The sequence below is a fragment of the Poecilia reticulata genome, linkage group LG20 (assembly GCF_000633615.1).
Source record: "Poecilia reticulata strain Guanapo linkage group LG20, Guppy_female_1.0+MT, whole genome shotgun sequence".
Classification (NCBI taxonomy): Eukaryota; Metazoa; Chordata; class Actinopteri; order Cyprinodontiformes; family Poeciliidae; genus Poecilia; species Poecilia reticulata.
In genome coordinates, this window is record NC_024350.1 from 8,024,724 (window position 1) to 8,039,496 (window position 14,773).

The 14,773-nt window shown below is 40.7% G+C and overlaps 1 protein-coding gene across 1 annotated transcript in view; it reads right to left on the minus strand.

Moving 5' to 3' along the window:
- tgfbr1b (transforming growth factor, beta receptor 1 b) overlaps positions 1-14,773 on the minus strand; it is a 59,588-nt gene that overhangs the window by 15,860 nt on the left and 28,955 nt on the right. Inside the window, exons 4-6 of the mRNA XM_008438547.2 lie at positions 8,425-8,655; positions 7,983-8,150; positions 7,572-7,728 (exon numbers count right to left, since the gene is read on the minus strand). Of these exons, the coding sequence (XP_008436769.1) occupies positions 7,572-7,728; positions 7,983-8,150; positions 8,425-8,655 (556 nt within the window). The remainder of the gene's footprint in view (positions 1-7,571; positions 7,729-7,982; positions 8,151-8,424; positions 8,656-14,773) is intronic.

A 14,773-nucleotide genomic window follows, 5' to 3' on the forward strand; every position in this document is an offset into this window, starting at 1 on the left:
CTGAAAGCTCTGGTTTGCACAATAAATGCCATGTGGGTGAAGTTTTATGGATGATACTCTGATGTCCCATTCTCCTGAAGGCAGCACAGAGCTCCACCACAGAAACACTGAAGAGAAGAAGAGTTATGATTAATGTAGTTACAGTTCTATCCATGTTTTAATGTTGCAGAGATCAGTCGTTTTGCAAATAGTTCAAAGTTTAAACTGGCATGTTGTACATCTTATATCTGGCCATTTTGTGGAATATTTAACAACTAGAAAATGCCACAAAATAAGAATATTGTTTCCATTCTGATTGGCTGATGTTAGGCCTACCAATTTTAACTTGAATGTTCATTGCATTTTTTGTAGACGCCTGTATTATTTTGATGATAAATACAGAAACAAGCATAAAAATCAAAACATCTACAATAGTGATAGTTGATAAATGATAAAATAATGGTCAGTGCAAAGTAGCCTACAAATTCTTTGGTGGGGGGCGGTGAGGGACCTGGATAAAGGCTAGGGGGGCGCTGGCCCAAAAAAGGTTGAGAAACACTGCTTTAAATAAAAAAAGAAAATGGTTATTGTATGTTTTATTATCTAACCCTCTTTACTATTCACAAAATTGTAGAGACAAAAAAATTTTTTTGTGTCAAAACATCTTGTACATCAGTGTGAGTTTGTGGGGGCGGGCAGGCAAAATACTAAATCTTATTGGTCAGTTTACTTTTGTTAATTTGGCGGCTTGGCGCTTTTTCTGTGAGCTAAAAATTTATGAGCTCTTCCTGTTGTTCCAATATTCCACCTACCGTGTGCGGTTCTGACATGGTCGCCGGTTTTTTATTACCCTTTTTGTGGTTTCGCGAACTGAAAAGCTGACGGGGGACCCATCGAAAAAAAAAGTTAGATCGGAGAGTAGCACAAAACTATCACTGCACCTGACCTGCAAGAGCACAACCACTTTTCCAACGCAAAACCAGCACAAACCGAAACCACAAAAGCAGCAGACTTTTTTTTCTTTTTTTCTTATTTTTACTAACGATGCTAAATAATAAAGACATGACAGCAAAGGCTACCTGTGTGATCCACGGACAGAGGGAGATGTTGATTCCCAGGTCCAGCTGGTATCAGACGTCCAGAGGAGGAGAAGGTGATGCAAGATTGTTTGCTTAATTTCTACTCTTTTGGGGAACATTTTGACTAGATTAAATTGTTTAACCGACAGTCTGAGACGCTCAGTAGGAGCGGCAGATGTCTGTCATTCGGTGACCCACCAGAACCGCGCACACGGTAAAAAGCTCAGCTGGGATCCAAACGACCGAGCGACTACGAGTGGGATCAAACTCTACTCATTCATTTTTAGCTTACAAAAAAGCACCAAGCCACCAAATAAACAAAAGTAAACTAACCAGTAACATTTAGGCTTTGACATGCTGTGGGTACAGCCGTACAGCTGCAGGCGCTGCTGCCCTCTGATAGCATCCTGCAGTCGTCTGCACATAATTCTGAACTTTAACCCCAGAAAAGAGTTGTATACATAGAGCAAATTATTTAAAATATTTTTATAATTCACTTTAAAAAAATTCTAAAACTAAACAAATATTATTTCAAGGTAAAAACATTTAAATGACTAATATTTTTGGCAACTTGCTCCGCAGGCGACTGACGAGGACCCCTCGGAATTGCAATGGGGATGTACTGCCGATCTGACATTTGTGCTTTTATGTTTTTTTGTTGTTTTTATGTACTTATTCATGGTTACTGTCCTCTGATGGGATTTTATTGTATTGCAGTTTTGCCCCCGTGTCCAAGATAAAGTCTATCTATCCATCTATACATCTATCCATCTATCTAGTCAGCCCCCGTTCTGTCTATTATTTCTTTCCGATCAACATCCAGCCTCCAACACAGACTGGAGGCAGACATGGCCGCCGAGCATCAGGACCCTGACAGGATGACGTCCGCTAGCTTAGGAAGGGAAATGTGGGAGCTTAGGGAGGAAACCATAACGTTTTTATCTGAGAAGAAATGCAACAAAGCTGACACATTTCTGTCTCAACTGCTGTATACATTACTACATTGTTTAATACATATTTCATCGTTGGAAACTCAGAGATCGGTTGACCAGCTCCATAATTTGTAGATTTGGAGAATGTGCAAAGAAAGGCTCCAAAAATATAGAAAAAGAGAAAAAGATAGGACAAAAACAGAGCAAGCAGGGCAGGCATGGGCAGGGAGGGAGCAGAGGAAAAAAGCGGCCGCCTTCATGGAGAGGAAGAGAGAAGTTTTGTGGTGAAGATATATTATGCTTGTTTCATTTAACAAACTAAATTAAAGTCAAACATTAAAAAAACCTGAACGATCAGAAAGCTGAAGCCAACAGCCATGATACTAAACCTTCTTTTAATAACATAAAAGTATAGTTGAGAGCAAAGCACCAGACCGTAGACTTTTATCATCCAATTTTTGGTAGAAAAGAAAGAAAAGAAGAAAATGAAAAATCATGCAAATGGAAATTATTGAGTTTGTTTTCATTTATCATGCAATAAATTGATTTATTGCGACAGGCCTACACGTTCAACAAAACATTCCTAAGAAAAAACAAAATTTGAAAAAAAAAATAAATTATTCTTTATTATTTTACTCATCTTGTAGGTGTCAGATGGTGTGCAGTGTTGACTGGACCGAAATGTAGCATGGGACTCACTATGGTAATGGAATGAATATTTAATCAAGAAACGTCTAGAGGACACAAGGAAGGCATAGGAAAATTAACGGAGGAAACAGTGAGGAATACTGCAATCTGAAGAAACCACAAGAGCTAATCACAGGTGAGTAGATACAGCTGGGGGAGGGAGGTAGAGGCAGGGGTGAAAGTAGTTTTAAATTCTTGGGGGTACTATGACCAAAAAATAATAATATATACAGTACAGACCAAAAGTTTGGACACACCTTTTTATTCAAAGAGTTATCTTTATTTTCATGACTATGAAAATTGTAGATTCACACTGAAGGCATCAAAACTATGAATTAACACATGTGGAATTATATACTTAACAAAAATGTGTGAAACAACTGAAAATATGTCTTATATTCTAGGTTCTTCAAAGTAGCCACCTTTTGCTTGGATTACTGCTTCGCACACTCTTGGCATTCTCTTGATGAGCTTCAAGAGGTCGTCACCTGAAATGGTCTTCCAACAGTCTTAAAGGAGTTCCCAGAGATGCTTAGCACTTCACTCCTTTGCCTTCACTCTGTGGTCCAGCTCACCCCAAACCATCTCGATTGGATTCAGGTCCGGTGACTGTGGAGGCCAGGTCATCTGGCGCAGCACCCGATCACTCTCCTTCTTGGTCAAATAGCCCTTACAAAGCCTGGAGGTGTGTTTGGGGTCATTGTCCTGTTGAAAAATAAATGATGGTCCAACTAAACGCCAACCGGATGGAATAGCATGCCGCTGCAAGATGCTGTGGTAGCCATGCTGGTTCACTATGCCTTCAATTTTGAATAAATCACCAGCAAAGCACCCCACACCATCACACCTGCTTCTCCATGCTTCACGGTGGGAACCAGGCATGTAGAGTCCATCCGTTCACCTTTTCTGCGTCGCACAAAGACACGGTGGTTGGAACCAAAGATCACAAATTTGGACTCAGACCAAAGCACAGATTTCCACTGGTCTAATGTCCATTCCTTTTGTTCTTTAACCCAAACAAGTCTCTTCTGCTTGTTGCCTGTTCTTAGCAGTGGGGTTCTTTGTAGCACTTGATGATTTTTGCGACTGCACTTGGGGACACTTTCAAAGTTTTCCCAATTTTTCGGACTGACTGACCTTCATTTCTTAAAGTAATGATTGCCACTCGTTTTTCTTTCCTTAGCTGCTTTTGTCTTGCCATAATACAAATTCTAACACTCTATTCAGTAGGATCATCAGCTGTGTGTCCACCTGACTTCTGCACAACACAACTGATGGTCCCAGCCCCATTTATAAGGCAAGAAATCCCACTTATTAACCTGACAGGGCACAACCTGTGAAGTGAAAACCATTTCAGGTGACGACCTCTTGAAACTCATCAAGAGAATGAAGAGTGTGTGCAAAGTAGTAATCACAGGAAAAGGTTGCTACTTTGAAGAAACTAGAATATAAGACATATTTTCAGTTGTTTCACAATTTTTTGTTTAGTATATATTTCCACATGTGTTTTGATGCCTTCAGTGTGAATCTACAATGTCAATAGTCATGAAAATAAAGGAAACTCATTGAATGAGTAGGTGTGTCCAAACTTTTGGTCTGTACCGTATATATATATAAGCTGGTAGCTCTTGAATTGCTAAAGAATAAAGCTGTATTTCTCTCAGCCCACTGGCTGCAATGTTGACACCTTGAGATGCCATGAGACCTAAACTCTGAACATCATGGCATGGAGTCATCCCAGTTTTCCATGACTGGCATATAACCATTCATTTTAGATTTTAAACTGGTTCTATTGATCCTGTGTCCAGACAGAGGGATAATCAGTAGCCTACCACCATGACCTGTTTGTTCTGAAGATCCTGCAGCTTCCACTTCTCTTCCTAACATGGCACCTCCTCATCCTGATTCTCATACTGACAGGAGGAACCACAGAGCTCTGTTAGGTTAAAGCTCATCTTCTGAAGTTGGGATATTTTTCCTCCAACAGGTTCCAGAGGAATCACCTCTGTTACGGAGTGAAGGTTTCTTCAAACAAGACGGAGGCTCGTAATGTCTTTTACTGAACCTTTCTGTTCAGTTTTTATTGAAGAGGAAAACGGTGACAGCTGATAACGGAAACAGCTGTTCGTAACCTACCAACCCAAATGTCAACAAAAGCAAGATAGTGAAAAAATGGTGACAAACTCAAAACCTTCTGCGATGCACCGCTGCTCTAGCAAAGCACGAACAGTTCAGAAACGATATGAAATTGGGAAAACAAATGTATTCATTAACTGATTAAGTGTTTTAGATTATTCTTGAAAAACTTATCAGTCACGGCTAATTAGTGAGCGCAGTCGCAGCTGCACAGTGAACCCATTCATTTTTAACAGCAGACAGCCGCTCTCCTCTCTTGCAGGTACTGCGTACCCCCGCTAAATCTTTTAGGGGTACGCAGTACCCTGCTGTACCCCTTTACTTTCACCCCTGGGTAGAGGTACATGGGAAACTGCTGGAAGACCAATTTCTATATTCATTTTCATTTCTATTGTCTATGTTGTTTGTCTCTTTTTATCTTTTTATCTGTATGCCTCTCTCACAATCATGTATGTACACTCCTGATCAAAATCTTAAGACCAGTCAAAAAATTGCAAGAATTTGCATTTTGCACTATTGGATCTTAAGAAAGTTCTAAGTCGAGCTTCACAATGTTAAAGAAAAAAATCAGTCCAAGAGACAAGAACTTTTGAGCAGGGAATTTTCTGAAAACTGCATTTACACTCAAACATGATTTTTTCAGCTGATCAAAAGTTTAAGACCATAGTCTTTAAAAGCCAAAAACTGCAAAAATCTGGATTCTATGTCATTTTCTGTCAAGCCTTTACACTGTCAAGGCCTTGTGATAGAAAATTTAGTTTTTATTCTTATTTCTTTCTTGATGGAACTGATGATACTTTTTACCATTTATTTACTGATTATATCTGCTGTATTTTGTATTTCTGCAAGATGTGTTTTTCCATTAAATAAGTTTGCAGATAATGTTTAGATGTTTCCGCAGCCGTGAGACCTGAAGACATCTTGGGTAAAATGCTTGATCTGATAATTGTCTTAAAGGACTGATGTATGGAATGTAGTTTGTACCCTGTTTAACCTGACCCCATGAACTGACAAAGAATTGTTAGAAGTTCCTCCTGAAATCCTTATCAGCTCCATCCTGCCATAAAATCATCTCCTCCAAGAGGTGAGAGATRGTTCATGAGGAGGGGGTCAGGGTGTCTCTGTGGCCATCTGGCAGTAGAGATAACATCAGACTTTGGGAGGGTCTTTGTCTTGCTGTGACTATATAACGATGTGATGTGTGTTGTTCATGGCTCTTCTCCTAACAGCGCTCAGTGAGACAGGTCTTCGAATGCTTTTGCCTTCGAATATTATTGAAACAGATTCTCATTCCTTCATAAAATTTCAACAGCCTCCTGATGGCCAAAGCAAAAAAGCTCACCGACTTTGAACGTGGTAGGATTGTTGAGCTGCATAAGCAAGGCCTCTCATAAGGTGCCATAACTACTGAGGTTCGACGCAGTAAGACACTCATTTTGCATTTTTTAAATGATCCTGAGGGTTATGGAACAAAGTCAAGTGGTAGACCCAAAAAACTTTCACCAGCTCTGAGCCGCAGGATCCGATTGACTGTCCGTCAAGACACGGGACAATCCTCTACCCAAATTAAGGCCATTGCTGGTGCTGACTGCAGCCCAATAACCATCAGACGGCATCTGCGAGAGAAGGGCTTCAGAAACAAAAAACGTCTTTAAAGGCCACGTCTTCTTCAACGCCACAAAATTGCCCGTTTAGACTTTGCAAGGGTGCACCAAACATGGGACATTGAAAGGTGGAAGAAAGTTGTCYTCTCTGATGAGAAAAAATTTAACCTTGATGGTCCTGATGGCTTCCAACGTTGCTGGCATGCAAGAAGATCCCACCTGAGATATTTTCTACACGGCACAGTGGTGGGGGCCCCATCATGATTTGGGGTGCGTTTTCCTTCAATGGAACAATGGAGCTTCACGTTGTTCAGGGGCGTCAATCAGCAGCTGGCTATGTGGAGATGTTGCAGCGGGCATCCCTCATGACTGAGGGCCCTCGTCTGTGTGATAATGATTGGGTTTTTCAACAGGACAATGCTGCAGTTCACAATGTCCGCCTGACAAAGGAATTCTTCCAGGAGAATAACATCGCTCTTTTGGACCATCCTGCATGTTCCCCGGATCTAAACCCAATTGAGAACATTTGGGGATGGATGGCAWGGGAAGTTTACAAAAATGGACATCAGTTCCAGACAGTGGATGCCCTTCGTGAAGCCATCTTCAACACTTGGAGCAACGTTCCCACTAGCCTCCTGGAAACACTGGCATCAAGCCTAAACGATTGTTTGAAGTCATCAACAAGAATGGTGGAGCTACTCATTACCAAGTCCTTTTTTTTGACACTTTGATTTCTGTTTTGGAGGGTTTTCAGGTTTTTTTGAGCTATGGTCTTAAACTTTTGATCAGCTGAAAAAATTATGTTTGAGTGTAAATGCAGTTTTCAATTAATTTCCCGCTGAAAAGTTTTTGTCTGTTACGCTGATTTCTTCTTTTAACATTGTGAAGTTCTACTTAGAACCTTCAATAGTGCAAAATGCAAATTCTTGGAATTTTTTACTGGTATTAAGATTTTGATCAGGAGTGTATTTCATTACCAACTCAGTCTTCATATACAGCCAAGCCAAGTGGTCCCCTCACACAGTCCAATGGGTCTGCTATAAAGCTAGCTAGAGAGTGAGCTGAAGTACAGGAGAGACCACCGAGGGACACAGAATAGGCTCACGATGTGATCTGGCACCATTAAGACAGGCTGATGGAATAAAAACACTTACCTTTTGGTTCCCACTCTGTGGTTTGGAGCGATGTCGATGGTGTCGGTGGCGGAGTCATGTCGAACAGCCAGACCCAGGTCAGCAATGCAGCAGGTCCCATTCTTCTTCACCAGGATGTTCTTGGACTTTAGGTCTCTGTGAGCGATAGCTGGTTTTCCTGCACATACAGTTAGAACGTCAACAAACAGTTGCCAACAAGTTGTGGTCACCACAAGAATCAATCTAGGTTTTAAATACGGCACTGGGTTAGTCAAAGATTATTTTAACAGAGCCTTCTGAAACTGGAGGATTAAAATCAGTGAGAAACTTGAATTCCCACAGCAATTTTAGAGATTAAATCAATTAAAAATAAAATATGTTCTTATTAATTGATGTTTGAACTCCATTGTGAAGCTGTGTGTAGCGGCTCACCTTGTGTCCCTACGATCTCCATGTGAAGGTGGGCCAGGCCGCTTGCGGTGGACAGCGACAGCTTGATCATGCCCTCCACAGTGACCGTGTAGCGGTTCAGGTAGTCAAACAGAGAGCCGTGTTCATGGTAGTCTGACACCAGCCACAGCTGAGTCCAGGTTCCGTTATCTGCCCACACACACAAAACCACCATCCACAGGATGGACTAGACTAGAGCACCTCCCTACCCCCTCTTCACTGTGAGAGGTGCTGTTCTAATTGGAGATATCAAGATGAGCTGATAATCCCACACTAATGTATAGAGAAGGTGGGTCTTCATTGTTTATTGTGCAAGTTCTTAAACTTTAATCATTTTCATCTTCACTCATCGTCTTGCTAAACATTCATTTGACCGAGTTGCTGGTATAGTTTTCTCACAGAGGGTGCTGAGACCTTGGCTCACCTTTGTTATCGGCAGCGATAAAGCCCAGGATGTTCTCGTGGCGCAACATGACGGTCTGGTAGATCTCAGCTTCACGGAACCAGGAGCGCTCTTCTCTGGAGGAGAAGATCTTCACCGCCACCTCCTCACCACGCCACTTACCCCTCCACACCTCACCAAAACGTCCTTTCCCAATGCTCTCCTGCAGGATGATAGTTCTGGCGATGGTCCTCTGGACCAGAAGAGGCAGGCCTGCAAGGAAAACCCACAAAACACAGGAGAGGCTCACAAAGCTGAAAGGCTCTGTTCCTGTTGGACTCAGCATCTTCTTTTCTGAGCTGCCGGATACAGAAAAGAAAGAAAAAACATCCAAGTGTTTGTCTTCTTACATCGAGACTGATCCTTTCTACTGTTGCTGTGTGCATGCACAACAGCAATGCTATTTATGTAGAAATCTATAAATGAATGAAAACTACCAAGTACTTCACAGCTCCACCTCTTGAAATTAAACATGACATTCTTCTTTCACATGAACATGTACCACTGAAAGTAAAACCTTGTTTTTATTGTGATTTCCTTTATTTAACCAGGTAAAACCCCAGTGAGATCCAGATCTCATTTTCAATAGGGGCCTGGGCAGAAACCTGCAACACCACAACAAACTGGATACACAAAAGTAAAACGAATTAAAAACAATGACATTGAATCAGGTTGAATGTTTATAAAACTGCTAGAAAAAGAAATAAGATCCAAAATGTTTAGTTCATTCCATCCAGTAGGTGTCATGAAGTGATATTATTGGTGGTAAGGAAGACGCTCGTAGGCCCAGGCAGACATTTAGAAGGCGTTTAATGAATAAATCCAAAATAACCATAATCAGCAACACAAGGAGCATAGAGGAAACAAGACGTGTAGCGACAGACAGACATACCATAGACAAGGACCTGACAAGGAACAAAGACAACAGGTGGACTTAAATACACAGGGAGGATAATCAGGGAACTAGACACACCTGGGAAGCAATCAACAGGGAAGATAGGACAGGAACAGAACTAAACACAGAAAACCTCAAAATAACTACACAGAAAAACACGGATCACAACAATAACTCCCCCCCTTCCCCAAGGGTGGCTACCAGACACCCAAAACAACAAAAATAAGAGTCCAAAAAAAAAAAAACAAGGCAGCTCACAATTGAGTGACTCCATATTTATTTCCCTGTGCTTGGTCAATAAAAGTATCATTCACTGACTTTCACAATGTTTTCTCTTCATTTCTTTGAGTTTGGAATGACCTTATTATTGTATCATGTTTTTGAACTGAGTTTGTTTTACAGCATGAAATGTCTGAATGAGTACTTAGAAATGTCTGAATGAGTACTTAGAATCACCAAGACTGGTGATTCCATACTTTTTGCCAGGGGTTGTATTAATAGATAAATATGTTCAACAGTCTTTCCTATGTATGCATTTTCATATGGTAAATCTAAACATGGCTTGTGTTATGATTTTATCAGAATGGGATGGCGACTTGGCAGCCATTCTCCTGCTGGTTCATCTCTTGCCTCCAACCGCCAAARGGAGGAAACATGTAAAAATTTGTGCAACTGAGGCAGCTGATCGTGTTGTGAAGTTTATGAAGGTATGTTTTTGACATGAATTGTGCTTCACTTAAAGTAAATTGAGCTCAGTTTTATAAACTGTATAATGTAAAGTTATTATTTGGTGCTATTTGTATTATGAATTTATAGCTATTTTTGGGGTGAGTGGGAGGGATCAAGGTTAATTTTATGACAAAACTGGTTATGGGAACATAATGGTACAAAGAATTGTATGAGCTCATTAGAAGCGATCTTTTCACTTAAGCTCACAACAGTTTCATTGCAAGTCACATCCCCTTTGTAGCATGTTCACAGCTAAAGAAAGGTGGAAAGTGTTCTTAATTTGTTGCTTGAGAGAGACTAAAACCATTATTTCTAATGTGCCGTCTCTCAATATTAGGTGGGGACAAGCATGGTGACAATCCTTGGCAAAGTTGGATCTGCACAGCCCTTCCTCCTCTGAGTTGGAGAAAAGAGCAGTATTCAGAAGTTCTACACTAGCGGTTCTCAACGTGGGCGGTACCGCCCCCCAGGGGGCGTTCAGAGGATGGCAGAGGGCGCTGGGGGTCATTTTTACAAAAGGGGGGAGCTGGGATGCCTTTGGGGGGCGTTTGGTCGAAGGTAAACTTTACACCTTAAATGCACAACAATGCCAGTTTAGACCTTGAGCAACTTGGYAAAACTGTATTGTGTAACATTAAATCATGCTTGGCTGCAACTGTATCGATGGCAGCTCTTCTTCTATTCAGTGTTTGTTAGCTTCTGTTAGCTTCTTGGCGCAGCTCCGTTCTCCTGCTACTGGTAGCTAAAATCATGATACCCTCACTGTGTATCCCTCTGAAAAATGAACCCATTTAAATAAAGAAATCCCTCCATGGGTGATACCACGATAGAGAGCGTTCATTTTATAGCATTAACACGGTGCTGTAAGTGGTCTGGTATGAAACGGGGGTGATAGAACAACACAGCACTTTTAAATTTCAATAATCAGAATGCAGAAATTGTTTCCGTTGTTTTAAAAGGTTTATGTCAGTCTGCCTTTTCCCCATTGATATGCTTCCCGACCGCCCTGCACCATAGGGGCTTAAAACAACAAAAAAAAACACGTTCACATTGCACAAAACTCAAACAGGAGAAGCGGGACATAAAACGGAGCGACGAACTAGATGGGAATTATGGCATAAAAACAGAGAATCCGACGCTGAACAGTGAAAAAAATTCAACATATGATGCGAAACACATCATGTGTTGATTAGGCGGCGCAGCAGGTGATGAGATTACTGATGGCGAGCGTCAATAAACAATAAAATAAATCTAGCCACAGGAAAGAAACTAAAGTGGACATAAAAGGTAAAATAATATTGTTGAAATGCCATGGGTTTGTTGAGACCACATCTAGTACTGAGAATAAATATATCTTACAGACCACGAGGCTGATGACTCCATGACACTTTCAATTTGACTCCTTAGGATTTGATTAAGAACCAGATTTGTTCTTTGTAATTTCTGTCCAGTAAAACTATTAATCTATAAATCAATAAACAGGTCTATATGAAGATATAATCCATGTTTTTGTCTCATATTTGTATGGCATTAAAGGACCTGGAACTTTTGTTTTTCCACTGAAAGCTCTGGTTTGCACAATAAATGCCATGTGGGTGAAGTTTTATGGATGATACTCTGATGTCCCATTCTCCTGAAGGCAGCACAGAGCTGCACCACCAGAAACTGACAAACACTGAAGAGAAGAAGAGCTCAGTATTGTTGAATATTAACAGTGTCTGGTGTTAATTTAACAAAAAAACGGGTGTCAATCTTTTAACACTTTGAAAAGAGTTACTTTAACCCCAGCTGACTTAAGACACATACTGTATACACACTGTTGGTGTTAAAATTAACACTGTGGATGTTAATTCAGCACTGGCATTTTTACTCTGTAGGTTTGCACCATCACTATTGCATGCTTGACATAACTGACTTTCTAAAACTTTCTTGACTCAGTTTGAACACGGATACAGTCTTTGATTAGCTCACCTTTTACTTATTCTGACATTGTTTTCACAAAAACTGTGAGCTACAGAACTAGACATGCCATCTTGCTTCCTCTCTGTTTTACTAACAAAGTTGCTCTGCCACATAAAGCATCACATTGCTTTGATGATCTAAGCTAATGAGAGAAGTTCCAGATGCTGTCAGACCAGTTCTTTAGCATCTGAGTTCTTTAATCTACCACCTGTAAGGACTGGGCTGCCTAAAAATGAGCAGTCTCTCTGTGTGGTTTCACGTTCTTGTATTTTATTTATTCAATGATTAAATAAATATATATTTTTAATCAAATAATAATATATACTGCTGTGTACACAGAGCATTACAAAAACAAACAACGCCTCTCAGAGGGGCTCCAGTTCTATCGTACATATATAGTATAGAGCCGTTCAGAAGAATCGGATCATTCGTGAAAGTCACTTCACTATATTGCAGCCTTTGGTCACAGTGTCGTCACACGTCAGTCAACACCTCTGCACAATAAGCGCAGTAAGTGACAGCATTTTTTCAATCACAAATGCAACATATCTGTCCCTGTAGCTTTGGTAACATCTTTTCACATAGCTTACCTTTCTTTGAGCTTATTTTCAAAGTGACACTAAGTTGGACTTAGTCCCAACCATCTCTGAAAGTGAAGCGCTGCTGAATTCAAATGTCGTTCTTTCTTATGATTTATGTAGGGAAATTTATTACCAATTTATTACCAATGATCTGCTCCCGCTCCGAGACAAACTCTGCACATGTCTTGGAGCGCCGCGTGCAAGTTAAAGGGGGAGGTGATGGGTGGCAGTGGTAACAAAAACACGTAATTAGTAAGTCACGTTATTGCTTGGATTTGAATCCGTATGTTTTGCATTAACTGAAAACAAGGATGTTGACAAATAAACCAGACAATATCAGTGATTAAGTGATACAGTTGTGGTACAGTTGTGGTCTTGAAATAAAATCCAGAGTCCAGTCTTGTGTCAGTCCTAGACACAAGTCTCAGTCTTGTGTCCTAGACTGACACAAGACTGAGAACAAACGCAGTCAAGTCCGAGTCGAAACCATCAAAAAGTGGTTTCAAGACCGGTCTCGATTACTATAACACTTACAGCATGGAGGAAATCTAGCCTGAATGACTGCATGAAAAATGTCAAAATACAAGTGAAACATGGAACTGATCAGCAGCTATAAACGAGCCAACGAATAGTTAGATATCAGTGAAATCTTTTCTATAATGGGTTGGTGATCGCGCTATCTCTGATTGGCTTAGAGTGCAATATGAGTATTCTTGTTGAACCTCAGGGAGATGTTCCGTGTTCAGAGGGTTAATTTCTGAAGGACTTGTTGCACTACTGCAACCTCAGGTTTTTTTCAGCCACATAATTAAGAAACTAGGTCAAGTTTGTGACTAACTTGATGGGACTCAGGAGCCCTGTTCCAGACAGATTCCAAATTAAGTCAGCAGATAATAATCACACATAATGAACACAAGGCCCAGCGCTGCAACATAAAACCTGTGGTTTTTTTCCCACTCTGAGGCTTCAGGAGAGGCAGGAAGAGGACTTAATTCCAAACAGTGAGGACATCAGCAGTTATCCTAAACTGCCCTGCATTGGGTATTTGTTATGGACTGGTGCCATATTAATAAATGAAAAGCAAAAAGCTTTCTGCTCCTCAAATTGAAAAAACGCGCTGGGTTTTTACTTTAGAACGGCCAAGTCTCTGTTATTTCTCTGTCAATTTGATACAGTAGGGGTTTCCACACTAACCATATCTGTGTCCTCTGTCACTTTTATCAGCAGTTAAAACTGTTTAATCCGTTAACATGTGGTAATCTGTTTTTCCGTGCCGCCTTTAAACGCAACATGAGCGCTACGACGCTAGGTTTACACCTGTGCGGCAGCGAAGGAGACCTGCTGAGTTGCACAGGTGTGTTAGAATCATGGAAGCAAACCAGCAAAACGCAAAGAACTTTTCACAGTTTTCCCCCCAAACTAACAGACTGTTTAGTAAAGCTGCTTGATGTAGGTAAAGTTAGCTAAAAGATGACTAGCTAGAAAAAGTTTGGGAACCACTGATGTAAGGGAAATGACGTGAAAGAAGCACAAAGTTTCCAACCTAATAATAAAGAAACATTGATCTAAAAACATTTGTACTTTCAGTTCTACTCTTTTGTGGAAATTAACGCAAATATTCTATGAAAACATAAAAAACTGCTAAAAAACAGCATTTTTATTGTATCTTTGTTTAAAAACATTAATAGGTTCTTGATCAATTTAGCCAGCATTATTAAGGAGTAAGGAGATCAAGGTTTCAAGAGAGATGGAAAAAAAGAAAAGAGAATCCCAAAGCCCTGCAGGAGAAACTGTTTGGTTTGATGAAACCAAATATGACGATCCCCCCCTCAAAAACACATCGTTCAACCACACAGCTATTTGTAGGGGGGGGGGGAGTAGAAAATGTTTTGAAACTACTGGGGGGTCGCAGGACAAAAAGTTTGGGAACTACTGGCATACAAGTATCTACTTCTTGCTTGTTGCTCCTTGGTCAGTGTTCATAGTTGAGCGTCAGGGCATTGCCTCAATTGCTATGTTTAATGGTGCAGACAGTGGTTTCTGACATGAGCAACATGGGTAAACACCCAGGGCGTTATCTTTTTAGGGATGGCACAAGACCACCGCAGACAAAACTCTTTGTTCTGCTTTGCACAGAGATGGAAGCAATGCAGAACAAAGAGTT